The 23594-nt window shown below is 41.7% G+C and overlaps 1 protein-coding gene across 1 annotated transcript in view; it reads right to left on the reverse strand.

Annotated features, from left to right (window-relative positions):
* Window positions 1-23594, reverse strand: part of LOC131976078 (transmembrane protein 65-like) — a 61179-nt gene that overhangs the window by 12996 nt on the left and 24589 nt on the right. The window contains exons 4-6 of the mRNA XM_059338974.1: window positions 12338-12405; window positions 10952-11006; window positions 4085-4127 (exon numbers count right to left, since the gene is read on the reverse strand). Coding sequence (XP_059194957.1) covers window positions 4085-4127; window positions 10952-11006; window positions 12338-12405 — 166 coding nt within the window. The remainder of the gene's footprint in view (window positions 1-4084; window positions 4128-10951; window positions 11007-12337; window positions 12406-23594) is intronic.

The following is a 23594-nucleotide window of genomic DNA, read 5'->3' on the forward strand; positions in this document are numbered from 1 at the left end:
CACAATTACACCCAGAGTGCAGCGCAGAATGGGGATTTTGATTGTCTTCCAAATGAACTGCAGTGTGTTTTGTTAGGAGTGAGAATGTAATTCAAGTGAACTACAGGAAATAACCTACAAAATATGCAAATGTATGGCTACAAGGACAGACTCATATTTCTGTTTTCAGTTTTGTTTGCATTTGCTGTAAGCAATCACACTGTCAGGGCTGAAAACAGCAAGAGTAAAAGAGTTGCAACGACTAATCCATCAATTTATCTGTCAATTAACTGAAACCATTCAAACAAATCAAATTTAGAAAGTTATTATTTATTCACAACCTGAAAAAAAAGCTGGGATGTTGTGTTAAACAGAATAAAAATAAAAGCAGGTTCTTTTGTTTACCTCTTTCTCTCTTTGCAGCACATTTGTGGTGCTAGGTTTAAGATTTTCAATTATTCATTCATTCATTCCAATAAACTGACAGGCAGTAAACTCCTCTCCTGCAGTTGTATCCATTTTCATGTTTGTTTTATGAGCCAGCTGTAACATAAAAAAATAAAGTTAGCTGTTTTTTCTTATTTTACTGTAATAGTTAGCTGAATATCTTTGGGGTTTGGACTGTTGTTGAAATAATAATAATTGGTGGCATACGTAATTCATGCTGGCACAGCAATGAGATTTGTTATGTCTCTGCCACCAATTGTGTCTAACTTACTGGAGTAAAAGTTGGTCCAAAGAGCTATTCATTATTCACGTGGTTCCCTTGGAATCAGACAGAATGAAAAAGGGCACACTAAATACCAAAGCTGCAACAAGTTTGCACCAAAGAGGCATCTGGGATCTCCTCGTCTGTCAGCTTCTGACAAAAGTACCCACAACCTCAGTATTAAGTCCACTGTGCCTCCTCTTTAGCTCTCAGCTGCTACTGAAGAGTCACTGACTCCCAGAGCAATCTAACAGACAGAGTTTATATATATGTGTGCGTTCAATTAAGCCTTTCCCCTTTGAAACGAAACAAGCTATAATGCAAATGTTGCAGTGAAGGACACCTGCAGCATCTCCGCTGAGACTCTGTGTAGCAGACAAACAGCCTTCACACTCACTGTGTTAATCCATCAAAATAATAAAAAGCCCTCTGTTGTCTGCTCTAATCGAGTCTCACCTTGACAAACCGACCACAAGGGCTCTACTTTCCAATCATGATTGAGTGGCAAACAGTGGCGCTCATGCAGAGGCACAACTGTGTGTGTGTGTCCACTGGGAGCGTTTTACAAAAGCCAGAACAACTTCTCTAATCCATCACATTCAACTGTGCATAGTCTCTATTGCTGTCCTTCTACCTGCCTGTCTATTTATTAGGGCCACGGGGCAATTGCACCGAGCACTGGTCCCATACAGCAATAGTGCATACAGACCAGTGCTGCACTACTGTTATACTGTGGATTTTTTCTTCTTCCTCTTCCGGACACAATTTCGTCCCGCTACTAGTACTACAACTTGAAGAGTTGCAGGACAAATTATATATCAAGACATGCGGTTTGATCGGGATCGGTGTGCTATTACTTTTCTCTACAGAATATGATTTTTTCTGCCCAAAATTTTGCATTAAAATGAATGGGACAGCTGAAAAAAAATGAGGGAAAAAGAACAATAATTGGAGATTTTTAAACGTCTACTTCTCTGGCATAATTTCACCTAGAGACTCCATTTAAACTTTAAACAGTAGACACAAGTCTTGTGTATCGGTGTATTAATCCACGTTTCGATACGTTTTCTAGTTAGCCTAACTGTTTTGCTGACTCTCTCTATTTAAATGAGTGAGGGTAATAATCTGTAATATCACTTGTAATCACTGAAATAAAACCAATAACCTGCTGGTAACACATGGTAGGAGGCTTCTTCTATTACCGTTAGTATTATGGTTGGCAGGTTAGGAAGCTGATTATGGTCCCTGTGGCCACTCAGAGGCCCTGAAGTGGATAACAGCCATGAATCAGCTGACTGGACCTGAGATAAGGCTTTGCAATCTTTTCAAAGATCCAAGACCCCCAATTTTTTTTTCCCAGGCTTAAAAAATCAGCTCCTACTTCTCATGGATCGTTATGTTTTTATTGAGCAAAACTGATAACATGCTGCACACAGGCCTCCAGGCAGCTGGAATCAGTCACTGTTCTGAATTAGTTTTACTTCCTAACTTTGAAGAAGGGAGCAAGAAGCAGTCTCTAGATTATTTTTGTTTTGTTCCTGTCAGTGAAACTAAATAAAAATGAAGCTGGAAGAGGAAAATAGAGATCAAAACAATGCACCTGAATCCTGAGCATGTATTAATGAGGCCACTTTTGTGATGTTGAACATGAAATTGGGGCTTTACTACGTCAGCAAAATCATTCTGTCAATAAAATGTCAGACAATTGTGAAACATGTACCAAGGTGTCTAAAGTCTAAAAACAGTTTATTATCATGTATGCCAAATAAAATGTCATGAAGAGTCGAACATGTGGACCAAAAAACAGGAGGCTTTTTCCAGTTTGTGCTGGTGAGGCAAGCAGGCAGAAACAAAGGCAACAAAGGATCAAACAGAACTCAGCCTAAACCAGGACATAGATTCTGATCTAACGAGTGAATGAAGTGCAGGTGGAGAAAAGGGCAGAGAAGCTCAGGTGAGGGGAATGAGGTGTTTAGACAGCAGAACAGGCTAAATCAGCAGGGAAGGACTCATTGGGCTGATGCAGAGCAGAACACCCCGAAACCCTCTTAATGTTAAAGTAAAAAACATTAAACTGTCTAAGAAGAAAACTAAAGAATAAATAGAAAACAAAACCCTTTTGATAACTGTAGTGAAAACAGATAAATATGAGCAACTCAGAAAAATATAATGCCAGTCTTTTAAAAGTAACTTATGACTAATTGATTAATAACCTAATTGTTCAAGGTAAAGATTCCTACTCAAATCCGATTTTTAGGGCTGACTGTCCACACTGTTTATAGCAAGTGTCCAAATCGGATATGGCTCTGTTCAGACTGGGCCACATTATTGACTGATCTGACGGGTTGCCATAGTAACGACGTCGTCACGGCGTCAGACGTCATATAATTGCGACAGCGACAACAACAACAACAACAAACAGCCGGCGCTGTACTCTACACGGCGCTGCGCGTGCCGTGTAGAGTGACGCCACGGACAGTCAAAACCGATCTGAGTGTTTGGAGGTTCAGACTGAGACGCATCTGTCCAAATGCAATCTGAAACTACCTCCCGAAGGTGGTTTCGATCCGGTTCGCAAAAATCGGATTTCATGTGATTTGTGACTGTTCAGACTTCAAAAGAGCCATCCAGTTCCAATCTGGATGGGCTAAAAGTCGGATTTTGGCTGGCAGTCTGAACGCCGCAATAGAGACAGACAATCACACTCTCATTCACTCCTACGGGCAATTTAGAGTCACCAATTAAACCTAAGTGCATGTTTTTGGACTGTGGGAGGAAGCCGGAGAACCCGGAGAGAACCCACGCTGACACAGGGAGAACATGCAAACTCCACACAGAAGAGCTGCAGGCGGGAGTTGAACCGGCGACCCTCTAGCTGTGAGGCGAGGTAACCTTACATGATTGACCAAAATACTGTCGGTTGAGTCAGGCTGCTTCTCCTAATTTAGACACGACCACTTCAAACTGTTTTGATTCAATCAAACCACATTGATAAGTTTTAATTATGAGGCTTGTCTTCTCCATAGAAACATCCCCTTTTTGCTTTGCACAGCCTTCTTTCCTCTGAGACACAGACCTCTGGTGGCTTTCTCCCTTGCTGCTCTACTTATCTTTCTCTGGGCTAAATTCAATAATTAACATTTATTAATGAGCAATTTAATAACTTAGCCTTCACCAAGGGGAGTGGAGTGGGAAGGTAAACCTTTAACTTCATTCAAAAAAGTATATATATAGTATGATTTGTGTATACCTGAGTGAAAAAACATATTATACACTATATTGCTTTAAAAATGGGATATAAAGTATAATTACCATGGCTTCTTAACATTTCATCATTTGAGCGAGTTGCTTGTGTATGAGTGTGTATGTTGGTGTGTGTATGTGTGAAATTCTTACCCTAGTCCTGCCAGATCAGACACCAGGTTGCCAAGGGCAGCAGCTGTAGAAAAAGCACGAAGAGAGAGAGAAGTGATTACAAAACGAGTTGGGAAATTGAGGTTTGTATCGAGGACAGCCAAAAGGCACAGAATGAGTTGTGCTTCATATGAAACACAAAAAAATACAAATTTTGTAGCACTCAGAGGCATATACCTAGAGTCATCTGCAGAATTCATCCCCCTTGTTATTATTAAAATATGTAAGTCATGATGTTAGGACACAAAAACATCCAGAATGTGGGTGTAGTCGTCACAGTACATGTGTTTACTAGGAATACCAATGGAATAGGCATAACATTTAGCCTCATAATTAATTCTAAATATAAAAAACACAGAGCTAATATGGGTCAGTAAATGTTTAGTGCATGTGGGTTTTTGTGCAGGATATGATGGACACCACAGTGCATTCTGGGCTCATTAAGGAGGCCGATTCAATACCGAAGCCCACACAGCTGTTGACTTGCTCTCTGGACCGAATATCTACACATGAATAATTAGCAGCAGTGAAGTGTGTCTTGCTGAAATGACTAATGAGCAAGAAGCAGAGCTTTGTGTCATTATCTCTCAGTATATCTGGGACTCTGTCACTGGTTGGAGCAGCACTGGAGTTGAGAGATGTTGCATTAAATAATCTGCTCGTTCTTATGCTTACATTTCTGTGATAAAGGCTCCCAAAACAGAGAATAAAGTCTGCCCTTTTCCCCTGTGCTCCCAGTTGTCTGTGACCCTGAGTTCACAGTATTGCTGCAGAGACACAGACACCCTGAGGGGAATGGAAACAAAGCAGCAGTGGCATCTCTGCCAAGGCACAATCTCCATCTGACTCTAGCAGGAGGTCTTCACACTGCATTCTGCTGCAGAAGCAACAACATAAAGTGCTGAAACTGGCTGCAGCGACTGTTAAAATAATTGATTATTTTCTATATTGGTAAATTATTTTATGCTTGATTTCTGCTTCTCTGTTCTCTGTCTCTGTGAGTGACGCAGGTCACTATCAAAGGTCAAACATTCAGTGTAATAAATATCTCTATGCATTTATATTAAGTCAGACAATATGATTTTGATACAATGATTATGTTTGTGTGTTAATTTTGGTTTAGAAACTTTGACTACATATATTTCATTGTCTGTTTCATATTTTTTTAGACTTTTAGAATCTATGTGAGACAGTGAAAAACCTTTGACTCTGTAGACACACTATCGTACACTAAGGCGGGACTTCCTGGAGGAAATCGACCAACATGTTTTGTAAATAAATGTTAGTATTTTAATGGGTTCAGGGAGAGAGTCGTGGTTCAGACTTCACGAACTGAAACACGTCTGTTTGTATTCAGGGACATGAGTTTTTGAACCCGGAGATCTCTGTAAAGTGCACATTTTTTGACGTATTGTAATAAACTTTTGTTAAACTGAGAAACTTGGACGTCTCCAGCTCTTGGAGCTGAAAAAAGGTGAGGTTTTTTCTGTTGGTGACAGATTATCAATTTTCAAGGTTTCCTCATGCAATTTTTCTAACACGACTCTCTTCTGACCAACAATCTGTAGTCGAAACAAGTCACAGGACCTGCAACCTCATTGATAAGCACAGGGGGGATAAAGCTCCAAAGAGTTCAATTAGTGAAGCCATGCATGCTGAGATTTGGTAAAGTGATGTTTACTGTGTGTCTCAGCAGACCTATGACCCTGACCTTGTTAAAGAGAGACTAGCCTGCCTGCTGGAACAAAGCATTAATGCTAATAAGCTGCAAGTTTTTCTGTGTGCGGTTCAAATCCAGCTTGTTAGCTTATTGCTCTGTGAGAAGCTCTTTGGATGAGCGAGGCAGTGAAACAAGAGGGAAAGAGTTAAAGTTAATAATTATTGGCCAAAACACACAAAGTAGGTTTGTGCTAAATGAGGAAATTGTCCTGGTATTTTCAACAAAAGATTGTTTGCACTGGGGAGGATCCAAGTCTGACTGTAACTCGTATTTAAATCTGAAAAAGAGAAAGACTTTTATCAATTTATATCAACTGTCTATTATGTTCTTTATATTCTCCCCAAAATATGGAGGCTGATACTTCAGAGAATATATGTCCTCTATGTGACCCACTTGAATTGTACTTTAAAAGCAATATTTTCGGTAACGCTTTATAATAAGGTCCTTAATAACCATTAATTAACAAGTAATAAGGCATTGTTCTCGCTTTAGATCCAGTAGTTGCAAAAAGCATAGTTAACTTATAATAGATGAGCAATAAAGTATATTTTAATATCAATAAGCAAACAAAATAAGATTAATAAAGGCATGGCAAAGACATAATGGGTGGGTCATGGGTGTTTGTAATGCCATTATTAACACTTATATAAGCTTATAAACACACAATAATGTTAATACGCATCTTGTAAGGATTTATAAGGGCCTTATTACTTGTTAATTAATGGTTATTACAAGGACCTTAATATAAAGCGTTACCATATTTTCTTTTTTCTAAAATTTCAATTAAACTCTGTCTCCCTTTGCTGTTACATTTGTGGTTTTTACACAATCTGCATGGCTCTCCTGGCAGTGATGGGAATTTGTTTGGCTACAGAGCAATGATTATAAAAACAGAGAGCATGTTGTAATAAAATAATGTCATTATACATCAAACCTTGTACAAGCCCCTGAGGAGGCAAAGGTAATGGAGGGCCCATCAGGCGTAATTATGTGGTCAAGCTGCTAAAATGTAATTACAAGCTAAGGTCAGCTGACTGCTCTCTGTGCTTCTCACTGTGCTCTGCTCTAGATTGATTCCTCCTCCACAGGTTGGTGAGAGGTGCAATCACACTCTCATATAAAAGAAGTGATCCAGAAGCAGTTCAAAAGATGTCGACTATGATGTGACAATCATTGAGAAGTAAAAGCCTTGCACTTCATCCACCACTTTCACTCATTAAAAACAGGTCAATTGGAGGGAAACAGCAGGAGAGTGACAGTTAAAGGTTCTGAGTTCCTTCTATGTTCTCCAGTTCCTTTTATCACATGCTTATTTAATGATGGACATTTTCATCTTTTCTGCAACTTTCTCTGCTTGCAGCAATATCAGATTAACTGTCTGCATCCACTGACATCTATTGGTGGAGAAATGGGCCGAGGAACAATGTGAAATATTAAATGGGAGACAGTGAGAATGATCTATCTGTGTCTTGTGCTTTTATCTGTGAGTCTCACTGACCACACTGCAAAAAAGCCAACTTGTATTTTTTGGCCTAAAACAGTGATTTAATTTGGTAAAACTTGGAAATATAAATGAGGATTTAGGGCAATAATGTAAGTTAGCACAACAAAGGAAGCCAGTTGTCTGCTCAAAAACAAGTTTGTGAGTTGTTGTTACTTATATCTTTAAGTTGGGGTTCACAACAAGGGACAATAGTTCTGCTAACTCTTATTTCTTTGTTGTGAAATTCGGTCATTAGCGAAAGCTAGCGGCTAACTGATGCTAGCGGCTAACTGATGCTAGCGGCGTTGCTTGTTACAGCTACAAGAGTAGCCATTAGCGAATCAATGCTAACTCAAAATTGTGGTCACAACATTAGCTGACATTCATAGCAGCTTTACAATCGTGCCAGAGCAAACTCAAAAACAAAACTTAAAATATTTAGTTTAATTGTCCAACTTAAAATTTTATCGAAGTTTGTTGCCTTGAAATTTTGAGTTCACCCAACTTTTTTTTTTTTGCAGTGTGACTGTCAGCCATGATGGTGTGTATCAGCAACACCTATCTATACCTGGAGGATTTGTACACCTACACATAACTGTACACAGGCGTACTCACACACAGGTGTTGCCTCTTAAAGGTGGGTGTGTATTTACTCTGTGTGACAGTTGCAGCTATAGAAACACTGTGGCAACTGAAATTGGTCTTAACGATGTAAAGAAAACCAAACTGGGAGCCAGTATTCAGTCTTACATATAAATGCAGGGTGTTATTTAGTTATTAAAAATATATATGTAAGAGTGCATTCGTTGCAACTCTGTATAGCATGTAACTGTAAACTCAGCACAAACTTTATACACAGATATGTACTATTTAAATACTTCGAGTCACTGTATTATGCCAGAACTGAATCTGACGTCGTGTGGATTAAATGTGCATTGAACGCCACTTCTCCGCTTCTTCTTCTCCTTCATTAAACCACAACAAAATGCCTCCTATCACTGTATTAAAGACATATAAATGCATTATAAATATGAGAACCTAATGAAAATGTTCTAACTTGTGGAAACTTAGGCAGGGCTTAAATGGCCTAAGTTGTAGTTTTAAATGATTTCTTCTTATTTGAAGTTTTCCACATCATTATCTCTGTTTGAAGTATGTAATTGGCCTATCTCAGCAGTAGAGCGTTTTCAAATGTTGCAGCCTCCATCTTCACAGAGCAAGCTGAGCCTCATTTGCCTCCAGAAGATGCATGATTGGTAGACTTGACTACAGAGTTGACACTCGTGCTAAATCACTCTGGAGTTGGCCAGATAAGTGCAGTCTTTTGATGTGCAGACCTCCATATGTCCCTAAAGGAATGAGAAACAGAACCACTGCTGGGTGACAGAGTCTGGGCAGTAGAAACTAGGTTGCGGCTGTGCATGAGGAAAGAACAGAAGCTCTTTCAGTTTAGCTCTCTCATTGGCTGCATTGCCGCTTTTCTTCATTTTTCTCAATTTATGGGGTGATTTCTGCGGCGAGGGCTAACTGTCGAATCTCTTTATGCCACTCAGAGATAACGGGCTCTGCCTGTCAAACCAAGAGAAGCCTTTCTGACGAGTGAATTATACATTTTCTGGCTGAGTCTGCAACCTGATAACCCTCCTGTCTGAAATTGCTCTTTAAGCTTAATCAAAATCCCAATCATCAGTTCACTGTGGAAGCTCCAAAAGAAAATGAACAAATGCGCACTGTTAAATTGAAAAACCTGGTTTGAATTGTAGATCCATGGATGCACCAAGTCAAAAGCTTGTTTGACACCATAAAACCCTTAAAGTGAAGATTCAAACACCTCCTCTCTCTGTGGTTTAGCCCTGAAACATCCAGCACTCCCTGCTTTAGTCTGCACTGGTCAAGTTTTCTACCTCTCCACTTCCCCGTGAAGTATGAAAGAAAAAGCTTCAGATCTCTGCCTCCTCTCGTCTTTTAAAGCTGCACCTCTGACTCCTCTGCGTCTCTTAGACACAGTTGATTTGATCTTTAAAAGCCTGCGCTAAAAACAACAAAAGCACCCCGTTATTACCACCTGCAGCAACAAAAGAATCAGAAGAGAAGACTTTCAAACGACAAGTGGAAATGCTAGTTGCCCTTGCACTCACCTTTTTCTGTTGCTGAACCACACTGACAACAATAAAGTAAAGGCACCAGGACTGAACAGGAAGACAGTATTAGCCTAATTCCAATGCTGACTGAGAGAAGGGGAATGTGGTCATAGTATTTGCCAAAAGACACAAATATTCAGCAATTATTCATGGTTGTTTTTACCACCAGTAAATATGTAAATAGAGACAGTCCTACTGCTTCACTGACATCAGTGAGCTCCTCTTCAAAGCTCAGAGTCTCTACCAGAAGAGGAACAAGTCATAACATTAAAATGCAAATGTTCCTTTTTGAGTTAAGTGGAAATTACACCCATTCAATCTGCTTGTATATTATCATATTTATGAAATCATCATTATATAGGCCAGTCAGCCAGCTTCATTATGAGACTGGATATTCTGTAGAAATTGAAAATGCCTTTTTCTATTTTTGTCTTTTGAACATTTGGGAGCCAACAGTGATTTGACATACTATCACTGTAAAAATGAGCTAGACTGGCAGTGTGAGTTGCAGTCTGGGCACTTGACATTTGTTAACAGAAAAAACAAAAACAAAAATTCTGTTCCACAATCTTTGGACAGCCTGATGTACAGCCTGATTTGTGTCAAAAATATTAACATTTCTTCCAATCTTCTAACCTCGAAAAAAATCCCTAATCCCTTTTAATCAAGGTAACAGTCCATTGATTGTCCATTTGGTTGCCTGTCAGTGTTGCCATTATCCCCCTCTGCGGTTGTCTGCTAGAAGTTTTAATAAACAGACTTTGGTAACGCTTTATAATAAGGTCCTTAATAACCATTAATTAACAAGTAATAAGGCATTGTTCTCGCTTTAGATCCGGTAGTTGCAAAAAGCATAGTTAACTTATAGTTAACTTATAATAGATGAGCAATAAAGTATATTTTAATATCAATAAGCAAACAAAATAAGATTAATAAAGGCATGGCAAAGACATAATGGGTGTTTGTAATGCCATTATTAACACTTATATAAGCTTATAAACACACAATAATGTTAATAAGCATCTTGTAAGGACTTACAAGGGCCTTATTACTTCTAAATTAATGGTTATTACAAGGACCTTAATATAAAGCGTTACCCAGACTTTTTATTCAGTTCAGTTTTTTTTTAGATATTTTTTTTAACATTATATTTTAAAGATAAAGGATTTTAGTCATCAGATCTCTGGATCTCAAGTTATCCCCCTGTCATTTGTCTGCCCAATAGCATTGGAGACACACAGATTTTTTGTATTATTCAGTGTTCTTACCAATTTTAACTACCGGGTCTTATTTTGTTTTGGAGAGGAGAGCTCTTTGTGTAAATTGGCTCTTGGTAAAAACCTCCTGAAAGATAAACACTGAGGGGATCTTAACAGGGAGAAACTGACACCAGTGATGGCATGATCACATGGTTCTTTATGACATCACCAAACTTTCACCAAATTGTTTTGATTGAGAGAAACCTAGCTGTGGGAAGTTACATTACGATAATGAGATTCTCTTACCTGCCATAGTAGAAATGCCGAGGACCACGCCGATGGATAACTCAATCTGTGTGCCCTGGAAACACACACACACACACACACACAAACAGATTATGGTTAATATGTAAAACGGCAAAGCTTTTCATTTATTTTCATCCTCCTACAAACAAACAAACCATCAGTGCAAGCTGATGTAAGGGCTATATGAAATGTATCCTCTTTCTCAGTGATATTCAGAGAAACACAGACAAATGTAACTTATTTCAATGATCACAGTCACAAGGAGCTTATTATTATGGTCTGTGATGTTTTTAATTTCTAGTAATGGCAACTTTCTCTGTTAAATGTTTCATTACACTGACTATAAGTCTCTCTTCTCTTCTTATGTAAAATGCTATGACAAGGTTGTTGTTTTTTTAACTTCAACTAAAAAACATGGTCAAAACAGCCAAAGTCCACTCGTGCCTTTAAAAGCTTTATGAGATTTCCCAAAGCTTTCAGTCTGTCTGTTTATGGTTTCCTGGCTTTAATGCACAGCTCTTATTTCATACAAAATGGAAATCATCTGGAGATCTTCAGGCATGATGCATTAGTTTTTCTCTCAGTCTGGCCTGGAAGTCAGACCATGACACTCTCTTCCTTTAAAAAAAATAACCATCTTACCAGCTGCACATACATTCCACAGCCCACAACTGTGATTTCAATATTAATGCATAAATAGCCACAGTAAATAAGTATATCAATATTTTGTATAGTGTCTGCATACTCACTTTACTTTTTTATTACGGTATATTGGTGTTTGGGCAAATTTATTATCATTATATTCAAATTAGGATATTCTCTAGTCTGTATTTTTTTTATTCCTGTATAATTATTTTCTCTCTCCGTCTGTGTTTTCATCTCCTTGTTGAAGCCTCCATAAGAATTCATCATCTCTGCGTAAAAAATAACCCTGCTGTGAAAGCACACTTTGAATTAAGTTTAATAAATATATTATTTTTATTCTCAGAGCAGCATCACACTGTGCTGCTGGGTTTTCGATTTCATTATTTGAAGAACTTCACAAAGACTTAATAAAGAGTGTGCTTGTGGCGGGCAAATTACTAAAAATTGTATCGGATGTGAAAAGACAGACAGACAGCAAAGGAAGACTTTGGAGATGAGACACAGACGGCACAACAATGACTGAGCGAAAACAGGAAATATACAGAGATATAAATACAGTAGCATCAAACCAAATGAGATTTATTTTTCTCCTTCTCCCTCGATGCTTTCATCCAAAGCTTATGAATAACTTTCATTGTGCACAGGTTCCCCCCGTGGAAATCAAACTCCTCACACTGAGTAAATGTGTGCACCCACTGAGCTGCAGGGCAGCACAGCACCACATGGAGCTGACAGACTTACAGCAACAATCATGATGCAGTTGTCCAGGAACCCAAATCCAACGAAAGGGATGGCATTGTGCAGCAGAACTGTTAAACAAAAAAACAAACAATAAATCACTAACAGACAAAACAAACAGAAACTCTGCATGTCGTGTTTATGTCTACATTAATAAGTAACAACCCATTAGGCATAATTGAGCCTTGCAGAGTAGAACTGTAGCAAAATGAACACAAACAAAGAAGAACATTATTTCACTCGACACAAAAGCATTTTAGTGCTGAAAATGAATACTGTGAGGATGCTGTAGGGAGATGCTTGAAATGAACTGAAGATGGACCATAACTAGTTATTTATTCATGCAGGTTTTGAATATATTGCTATAACAAATTGATCTGTGGAAGCGTATTATAATACCAGCTGCAAATGACCTAAGCATGCACTGTGTGTTTGTTATACATCTTAATACAATGTGTGGCAGAAAATGTGTTATTAAACCTGGTAAGAATTCAAAAGTAACATAAAATAGTAGGTAAGTTATCATACTTTATTTCTGTGGAGAAGTCAATTGATGGCAATTGGTACAAATGGCCTCCTCACAGATCAGCAGCAAAACAAGAATGTATTGTCCTACACTGGAATGAGCTTCATATTTGATAAACAGAGATGACCACACAACCAAGACTGGGGGAAATTGCTTTTGGTAGCGTGGTGGCTAATAAACTTAATACAGCAGTGTCAGCAACATCAAACATAGACACAAAATTCAGACAATATTTACAAGACTGACAGAGAGTTCAAGGTACAGTACATGTGTCAGGGCTAGTTTTTTTTATTCCAGACGGAAAAAATACCCATTTTTGAAACAGGATGATTTGTTGGGCAGGGACATATGGTGCCTCCAAGAGGGCATCAGCTGGAAGTGTTGGTTAGCAGTGTGAGAAAGGTCAGAAGTCTCTTTCACACAGAGTTCCCAGTAAATCACTGGGATAGCCTTTCAAGCACTGCTAGTGTTTTTATTATTCACAAATGCACTACATTCAGGAGCATCCAATTTGGCCTTTTCACACATGCAAGAATAGAGAGGGAAGGGGACAGTCCAGCAGATGGCGCTAATTCAGCACTTCTGGATGCCAAAACAGATGTATGTGATGTGTACGCTGTTTTATTTAAAGGAACATAGCGGGCAGGGAGCTGGTTTTTGTCCGCTGCAAATGTAAACAAAAAAAAACGGAATTGCTTCTTATGCTGTTCATGCTGCTGTACCAAACTGTTATGGATGAGTTGAGTATGCTCTCTGTGTTAAACTGAACGGCTTTGTTTTAGGAAAAACAGTCACTGCAGGGACTTTTTTGGTAATTTGGCCTGTATTGATGTTTTATTTGAGTGTGTTGTTGACTTTGAACAAGTCAGTGATTGTTCAGGGTTCTCCTGAGACGTATAAGGAGGTATTCGGGAGGGGGGTTGTGCCTGAAATGTATAATAGGTTCTTGTGTTTTATATGTATTGAGCTGGAGGTAGGGCTGGGCGATATGGCCCTAGAAGAATATCACGATATTCCAGGCTATTTTTGCGATAACGATATTCTTGATGATATTAGGAAATACTTATACTCAATACTCTATACTAGATATAGAAAATATGATTTTTTTTTTTTGTTTGTATAAATAATTAAAAATCTAAAATGTAGTTTGAAGTGCAAATCTCAACAGTTGCCAAATACAAAATTTTTTACTCTTGACTCTTGAGTATGAGCAAATAATAAAAATAACCATTTAGGGGTTCCGGAGGCATATTTTAATGGAATTTTGTAAAGGAGAATAAAGGTTCTTGTATGTTTTATTTAAGGCACCTTATTTTGACAGTCTTCTTGTAAATTCTGTGGTGGATTCTCTTAATACACTGTGCTCTTATTTTGAAAGCTGCATGTGTTTAGCGACAGGGAGTAAGTAGCTTTTTGTGATTAAAACAACTTTAACCACTACATCAAGAAGTAAGAACGTTGCCAATATCATGATATGCATTTTTTTTAACCATAAAAAATATATACCGATATTATTGTGAACGATACCATATGGCACACCCCTAGCTGGAGGTTGTTACCTAATGGGTCCTTGGGCTGTGACTGAGACTCAACCTTGACCTTTTTTGTGGAAATAGTGTCATAAATATGAAGCAGCTCCATTTCCAGACCAAAAAGGCTATCAGAATGTTAATACTACTATACAGAATAATGCATTATTCCCTTTGCATGCATAAAGAGACTCACTGTGTGTTGTGTGGGTAGATAAGATATACAGTGTGATATATTGTTGGTGCAGTGAAAGTGAATTTTAAATGTCACCGTTAGCCTTGGGAAGATTTAGTCTATTTCAGCTGAAGTTCAAGTGAAGTTCAGTCAAGTTAGTGATCTGCAGAAAAGTGTTTGCTTAAAGCATAATTGCTGGTGAATACCAGTATTTTCTTCTTGTGTTATGCCTCCTTCACTTTTCAATCCCACTGTTTGAGTACATAAAACACCTACTCATTCAAATCTTAAACACAGACTTCACTTTAATGGTACACCAGGGGCAACTTTGATTGGATTTTGAAGAGCACTCCAACTCTTGGCTCTGAGAACTATAATAATCACAACATGGTGTTTGGTTTGAATGCTTCTCTGCAGAAAAACAAACGAGAAGTTAACACAAATGAGCCCTGACAGAGACAGACCCTGTGCTTCTCTAAAGTGTTATTGACTACCCAATGAAGTGACGGCAGGTTACATGACTGCGCTTTAAACATCCAGCACATCATTTTTTTGCTGACCCTGAACTAAAGTGTAACTTCCAAACTTTCAAACTATCCATAAAGCTTTTATGACAACAGGGATCACCAAGATCTCCACATTTTCACTTGTAAATGAGAACTCCTTATCTCCTCCGGACTCAGCTGTAAATTAAAAATGAACTCCTCTGGCTACAGTAGTTCCAGTTACTGCACTTTTTATCATACGCCGTGACCAAAATGACTAACTATCATGCTATTTGGGAAAGTTTTGAAGTGATTTATGATGATGTTTTTAGTACTAAGTGATTTTGCTTATGTGATTTTTGCCACATTTTGCACAGAGGCCTTGGCAGAGGTCTGCTCTCTGAGCTCTTGACTCATTTTAACATTTGCATCACATTGCATCTGACCTACCTAATCTAATTTCAGGGCACAGACAAAATGAGAGCGTAAGAGACTCTGCTCAAACCTCAGAAGTCTCAAACTTCAAAGGATATCATTTTAGAAATCTTTTACAAAAATCTTCCGATTAAAAACAACACCGAATCATGATCTATTATGATTCAGTGAAACAAATGAGACCGGGGTTCAGACAATTTGATTGGCTAAACTAAATTACACTCAAACTCACTCAGTTATCGGCAAAAAAGAAGAAGCTTCACAAAGGATTCCACCATTAACCCATTTAGGCCTAAAATGCCTGGAAAAAATGCCCGTAAAAACCTATATTTGAGAGCTTATACATGTGTCTTTTATAAGAAGTTGAGTTTATTTGTCAAAACCTTCAATAAAGTTTTTTTTTTAAATCAACGTGTTGCATTACGACACTCCCACATGTATTCTGATGCATTTCATTGGCCAAGAGACCGAAAATAGGTGAAAAAAACTACAAATACTACAAAACGACGTATCTGCTTTCCCTGCTTAAATGGGTTGAATCAGTTATCAAACTTATTTTATTATCTTTATGTCAGAGTTAGAGCTGGGCAATATAGAGAAAATGTTCTATCCTGATTCCACTATATAGCAAGGTAATATAATAAACAAAGAATCTATATGAAAAAGACACATGGTAAGGTCTTTGTAAACTTCATATTTCACATTGCAAACTGGGTGTCTGCTACCTTATCCTAAGTCTAACATTTAGCTTCTACTAAATAATATGTTTTGTGGTTCAACAGTTTTAAAACATGTAGTTTTAGCATAAAATGCAACACTTTAAAATGTACTAGAATACTTTATGTTAAAACAACCTAATTAAATTGCTGAATATAATATTCTGTTTAAAAATGATTTATTTCCTGAATAATTACTATTATGTTCATTTTCATATGATAAAGGTAAAACCACTTCAACCTAACTTTGTTTTGTTGGCTCAGCACAATTAATTCATGTCCTGCACTATTTTAAAAAGTAGTTGTAACTACCCTATTAAATAACATAACTCTTAATAATGTCATACACGTTTAAATGGCCCAAGAAAATTATGTTCGTATGTTACAATTACCCTTAGAAATCTAGTTGGACTGACCCCTGGTAATAAATTAACAGTAACGCAAACACATCATGTTGACCCAACATATTTAGATTTTTGTTCACTCAACAAAACTGTTTCTCGCTAAATTAAAGCATTTTATTTAGGTGGAAATTATTTCCATAATTTTATTTCGTTCAGGGAACAAGTTATTTTTTTGAGTGTAGCAACATAGCAGCTTTGTTCCCAGGCCGCTCTCCCCTCAAAAACCACCAATTGGTCGTTTGGACAGGCAGCCAAATACGTCCCATATTTTTGTTTTAGACTGTCCTCCGTCGCCGTCTTGTGGCTGTAATAATAATGAATGACATGGCAGAATTCACGCTCAGAGCGAGCAGGAGGGGTGGTGGATGGGTCGAACATACATCAGACTTTCACCCAGGAGAACGAGGTTCGTGTCCCATGTTAACCCATAAGAACCCATGGTGACACCTGAGTAACAAACACTTTAAATCTTATAGAATCTCCCATATTCAGCTTTATGCTTGACAATAACTCATTAAATCCCTAAGCGACGTATACTCAACACCCTGGTGTGGTGGTCATGTGACTTTGACAAGAAGTGACTTCTCCAAAATGTGGCTGTGACTGGAAACAGAAATGTGAAAATTTTCAAAAAGCTTATTTCTTGTTGCTAGGCTAAGTTTAAACCAATCTGATAATTCTAATCCTTTAACAGGGTGTCCTGTATTGCATTTAACTTGTTCTGACCATATTTCTTGAACAAATTAAAGTCAAATTTTTGATATATGTTAAGGAGATGCAAAAGAAAAAGGCAAATTTGTGTCTCTGTAAGCAGAACACTTTTATATTTTTTTCTGTTTTAAAATAAGAAATATCATAAAGATAAATACCATAAATGCCCATTGTAACGTATATGGCACATCACAGATCTTTGACATTTAGGGATAGTATTTTTTTTTTTTTTAAAACATCAGAAATGTGTTCTATGTGGTTCACTTATAGAACACATCATTTAAGGATAACTAGGTCTGGGTTCTTATGGGTTAAAAACAAAAGTAAACGATTAGATTTAAACATCACGGACCATCACGTTGACACGGAGGGGAAACCCAGGAATAGGACTCGGATGCAGAGTAGTTGAGAAAAAACAAGGTCTTTATTGTGTCCAAGAAAAACGGAGCTACAGGTAACAAAAGGCGCCTCTAAAAACGAGGGAGTTACTAAGAAAAATACCAAAACTAAACTGAGGAGATCTCTAGGCAAAAAGGGGCAAAAGGCCAACAAAAAATCACTCTTAACGAGGGCTAAGGAAAAATAACAATTTCACAAGACTATGACTGTGGCAATACTGTGGTTCAGAGCTAGTGGTGCGGACAAAAGACATGACACACTGGCACAGGACAAAGGGGAGACACAGACTATAAGCACATGAGGGTAATGGGGAACAGGTGGACACAATCAGGGAATCAGGGAAGACAATCAGACTGGAGACACATGAGGAAGGGCAAGTGACCTGAAACGAGAGGAGAGTTACTTTTCAAAATAAAACAGGAATTGACAAGACAGAGACAGGACAAAAACGCAACTTGACAAAACACTCACCGCGGTGTGACAGTACCCCCCCCTCTAGGGCCGACACCTGACGGCCCAGGCTGTTCAGGGTGTTCTTTATAAAAGTCTCGAATGAGGTCAGGGTCCATGATGAACCTGGCTGGGACCCACTGTCGTTCCTCTGGGCCATACCCCTCCCAGTCCACAAGGAACTGCCTGCCCCGACCTCGATTGCGCACTGCCAGCAGCTTCTTTACGGCATAAACAGGCCCCCCTTCGACCATTCGGGGAGACGGGGGTGGCTTGGTTGTCGGCACCATGACGCTCTCCTTGACAGGCTTAATCTTGCTGACATGGAAGGTGGGATGTACTCTGAGGGACCGGGGCAGACGGAGGCGCACGGCTGCTGGATTGATGATTTTAGAGATGGGGAATGGACCAACAAAGCGTGGAGCCAGTTTGCGGGACTCCACCTGCAACGGCAGCTCCTTGGCAGCGAGCCACACCCGCTGGCCAGGTTGATAGGCAGGAGCCGGTCTCCTCCTGCGATCTGCTGCTCTCTTAACTCTGTCCCCTTGACGGATTAGTGTCTGGCGGGCTGCTGCCCAGATGCGGCGGCAGCGGCGGACTAGGGCATGGGCGGAGGGCACCGACACTTCAGGCTCAGACTCAGAAAAGACAGGGGGTTGGTAACCAAACACACAATTGAAGGGGGACATACCGGTGGCAGAGGTGGGAAGGGAATTGTGGGCGTACTCGACCCATGTCAGGTGTTGACTCCAAGACGCTGGATTCTGTGCCACCAGGCACCGGAGGCCGGTTTCCAGCTGCTGATTGAGGCGCTCCGTCTGGCCGTTAGCCTCTGGATGGTACCCCGAGGTGAGGCTAACAGTAGCTCCAATTAACTTGCAGAACTCCCTCCAGAACCGTGAGATAAATTGGGGCCCCCGATCTGACACAATGTCCTGAGGGAATCCGTGGATCCTAAACACATTGTTCATCATACACTCAGCTGTTTCTTTAGCAGACGGCAGTTTAGGCAAAGCTATGAAATGTGCCATCTTAGAGAATCTGTCCACTACGGTTAAGACCGTAGTGTTACCTCTGGAGATCGGGAGCCCCGTGACAAAATCCATGGAGATCTCCGCCCACGGCCGGGACGGGATGGGGAGAGGCTGCAGCAAGCCTGCGCGGGCTCTGGAGGAGTTCTTATTCCTGGCACAGACTGGACACGCCTCAACGTACTCCTGGACCTCCGGCTCCATGGACGGCCACCAGAACCGCTGTGCGATGGCGAACATGGTCCGACGTACACCCGGATGGCAGGTGAGCAGAGACGAGTGAGCCCAGTGAATCACCTGTGGGCGCAGATTAACAGGAACAAACAGACGATTTTCGGGGCACCCACTAGGTGGAGGGGTCTCACCATTCGCCTGCTTCACCTCGGCTTCTATGGGCCAGGTAACCGCTCCAACCACATGGTTAAGTGGAAGGATGGGGTCAGGTTCCGTGGCAACGGGCTCGGGGCTGAAAAGACGGGACAGGGCATCAGGCTTAGTGTTCTTTGACCCCGGTCTGTAGGATAGGGAAAATTGAAAACGGTTAAAGAACAATGACCAGCGGGCTTGTCGAGAATTCAACCGTCTGGCTTTTCTTATGTACTGCAGGTTCTTATGGTCTGTCCAAACCAGGAACGGGTGTTGTGCCCCCTCCAGCCAGTGCCGCCACTCCTCCAGCGCCACCTTCACTGCCAGCAGCTCCCGATTTCCCACATCGTAGTTTCGCTCCGCTGCCGTCAGGCGTCGTGACAGGAAGGCACAGGGGTGGAGCTTGTTGTCCGACTCGGCTCGTTGGGACAGAACACCCCCGATCCCCTCATTGGAAGCATCAACTTCCACCACGAACTGGCGAGAGGGGTCGGGGAGTGTGAGGATGGGTGCTGTGGTGAACCGCCGCTTAAGCTCTCGGAAGGCTGCGTCCGCGTCGGCGGACCAGCGGAACGGCACCTGTGGAGAAGTGAGAGCATGGAGAGGAGCCGCTGTCGCGCTGAAGCCTCTGATAAACCGCCTGTAAAAGTTGGCAAATCCTAAGAATTGCTGCACTTTCTTGCGGCTATCTGGTGTGGGCCACTCAGCCACAGCGCTAACTTTTGCCGGGTCCATCTGAACCCTTCCAGGAGCTATGATAAAGCCCAGGAAGGAGATGGTATCGGCGTGAAATTCGCTCTTTTCGGCCTTTACAAACAACTTATTCTCAAGGAGACGTTGCAGAACAAGATTGACGTGTCTCTTGTGAGTCTCCACGTCGGGAGAGTAAATCAGGATGTCATCTAAGTAGACATATACAAAGTGATCTAGAAAATCTCTCAACACATCATTTATCATGGACTGAAATACTGCTGGAGCGTTTGTGAGGCCGAACGGCATGACTAAATACTCATAGTGTCCTGAAGGTGTGTTGAAACCAGTCTTCCACTCATCCCCTTCCCGAATGCGAACGAGGTGATATGCATTACGCAGGTCTAATTTGGTGAAGATCTGCGCCTGTTGAAGTTGGTCGAATACTGAAGTCATGAGGGGAAGGGGATATCTATTCTTTACTGTGATCTCGTTGAGGGGGCTATAGTCAATGCAGGGGCGGAGGGTCCCATCCTTTTTCTTTACAAAAAAGAACCCAGCCCCGGCTGGAGACGAGGATGGTCGAATCAGGCCTGCTTTCAATGAGGTCTCAATGTAGTCTTTCATGGCCTGCCTTTCAGGCCCAGAAACCGAATAAAGCCGGCCCTTGGGAATGGTGGAGCCCGGCAGGAGCTCGATGGGGCAGTCATAGGGGCGATGTGGCGGAAGAGCTGTGGCCTTATTTTTACAAAAAACCTCCGCGAGGTGGTGATAACAGCTTGGTACTGTGGTCAGGTCGATGGTCTCTGGGTCTATGGCAGAGTTAACAGAAACATTGTTCAGAGTGAGAATTTCATTCTGGGGCCGGCAACAGATTTTACAACCCTCCCCCCACCCAATAATGTCCCCGGTCTGCCAATCAATGCGCGGGTTGTGGCGCACCAGCCACGGGAGCCCGAGGATGAGAGAGTGCTGAGGTGAGTTAATCAGGTAAAGTCTAATGTGCTCCTCATGATCAGCGATGTGAATGTGTACTGGTTCCGAAATATGTGTAATGTCAAATAGTGCGCGCCCGTTGAGCGCGCTCGCCTTAATAGGCTTACTCAGCGGCTCTACCTGGAGCCCCAGTCTCTGAGCAAACCCCCAGTCAATCAAGCTCCCATCCGCCCCCGAGTCAATCAAAACACCCTGCTCAATGTCCTTGCCAAGGTGCTTAATCGTTACGGTTGTTAACTTTCGTGGGATGGGGGTGACGGCTGTGAAATGACTCACCACCAAGGTCGCTTTCACGGGGCAGGCGGCGATGAGGTGGCCCTGTGTGCCACAGTAAAAGCACCTGCCTTCCTGGGATCGCCGCTGCCGCTCCTCCCGAGAAAGCCGGGACCTTCCCAGCTGCATAGGTTCCCCCTCCAGCTCAGCAGAAGGGCGAGGAAGTGGCTCGGGAGGAGATCGACGTGGCGCCGTGCGCCAAGGAGCCGCGGAGGGATCTGGCATAGCGGCTGGCACCAACCTGGACCCGCGCCGCTGCTTCCTCTCCTGCAGCCGGTTATCCGTGCGGACGGCGAGAGCGATGAGGGAGTCGAGGTCCGGAGGAAGGTCCAGCGGAACCAGAAGATCCTGGATAGGATCTGCGAGCCCTTTCAAAAAAAACGTCGTACAAGGCAGCGGCGTTCCACCCGCTCTCCGTAGCCAGGGTGCGGAAGCGGATGGCATAATCACAAACTGAATCAGCTCCCTGCTTCAGCCTGCAGAGTTCCCGAGCCCTCTCTCGATCTGTCGCCACCGGGTCAAAGACGAGTCTGAGAGCTTCGGTGAATCTCTTATGTGACGTACACACCTCGGAGTCTCTGGCCCACTCCGCGGTGGCCCACGCCCGGGCCCTCCCCGTGAGGTGAGACATCATGAAGGCAACTCTGGATCTCTCCGTGGGAAAATCATGGGGTGAGTGTTCATAATGCCTTTCGCATTCTATGATGAAGGACCTACTTAGTCCGAGGTCCCCCGAGTATCGCTCCGGAGGAGCCAGCCTGGTGCATGCGCCAAAGCGCGTAGATGAGGGAGAGGGCTCCGGAGACGCTGCGGGCGGTTCAGGCGCTGCTGTCGGGTTCTTGGCGAGGATGAGGAGAAGCTGCTCCACCTGGGAGCCGAGGAGACCCACCTTGGACATCACGGTGGCCTTAAACTCCTCTTGGCTGAACGCGAGTCCTCTGAGTCCTTGGCCAAGGCTGGCCACCTGCTCCTCCTGCTGCGTGAGTTTGGACGCCTGAGAGCGCAGCGCCGCGCTCAGCTGGTCCTGCTCTGCCGAGTCCATGCTGGCCAGTGTGTACTGACACGGAGGGGAAACCCAGGAATAGGACTCGGATGCAGAGTAGTTGAGAAAAAACAAGGTCTTTATTGTGTCCAAGAAAAACGGAGCTACAGGTAACAAAAGGCGCCTCTAAAAACGAGGGAGTTACTAAGAAAAATACCAAAACTAAACTGAGGAGATCTCTAGGCAAAAAGGGGCAAAAGGCCAACAAAAAATCACTCTTAACGAGGGCTAAGGAAAAATAACAATTTCACAAGACTATGACTGTGGCAATACTGTGGTTCAGAGCTAGTGGTGCGGACAAAAGACATGACACACTGGCACAGGACAAAGGGGAGACACAGACTATAAGCACATGAGGGTAATGGGGAACAGGTGGACACAATCAGGGAATCAGGGAAGACAATCAGACTGGAGACACATGAGGAAGGGCAAGTGACCTGAAACGAGAGGAGAGTTACTTTTCAAAATAAAACAGGAATTGACAAGACAGAGACAGGACAAAAACGCAACTTGACAAAACACTCACCGCGGTGTGACACACGTTTTGTGCATCCCGTTTTTACAAAACTATGTCATTTCACTTGTATCTGTTCACAGTAATAAAACAACATGCCGATTTCTCCATCTAATTCGTCGACTTGTGTAACTCCCAGGAGGAGAAAAGCAACAAAACACCCAACACAAAGAGGTTGCTGTCTTGAGAAAAATCATGAGAGCTGTTCTGATGCTGTTGCTTCAGTGACAGCCGGCTGAGTCGATGTTTATTTTTCAAGTTCCACTCAGCTGTGTTATCTTTAGTGTTGAGTCAAAGCAGGAAAAAATGCATTTCAGCACAAGAGAAACACAGAGCTTTCTCTCATGATGTCTCTGTTTTTGCTTCTAGTCAAAGACCTCTTTGTCTTTCTCCCAGTTTTCATTTAACAAACACAAGCTGATATGAAGTACACTGCCTCTCAGCAGGAGGAGAGGAGGAGAGGAATGTGAGGTCATGTCAGGAACTGAGCAGCACAGTGAATCATGCCTGCACCAGCT

Source organism: Centropristis striata, chromosome 8, assembly GCF_030273125.1.
Source record: "Centropristis striata isolate RG_2023a ecotype Rhode Island chromosome 8, C.striata_1.0, whole genome shotgun sequence".
In the NCBI taxonomy this organism is placed as follows: domain Eukaryota; kingdom Metazoa; phylum Chordata; class Actinopteri; order Perciformes; family Serranidae; genus Centropristis; species Centropristis striata.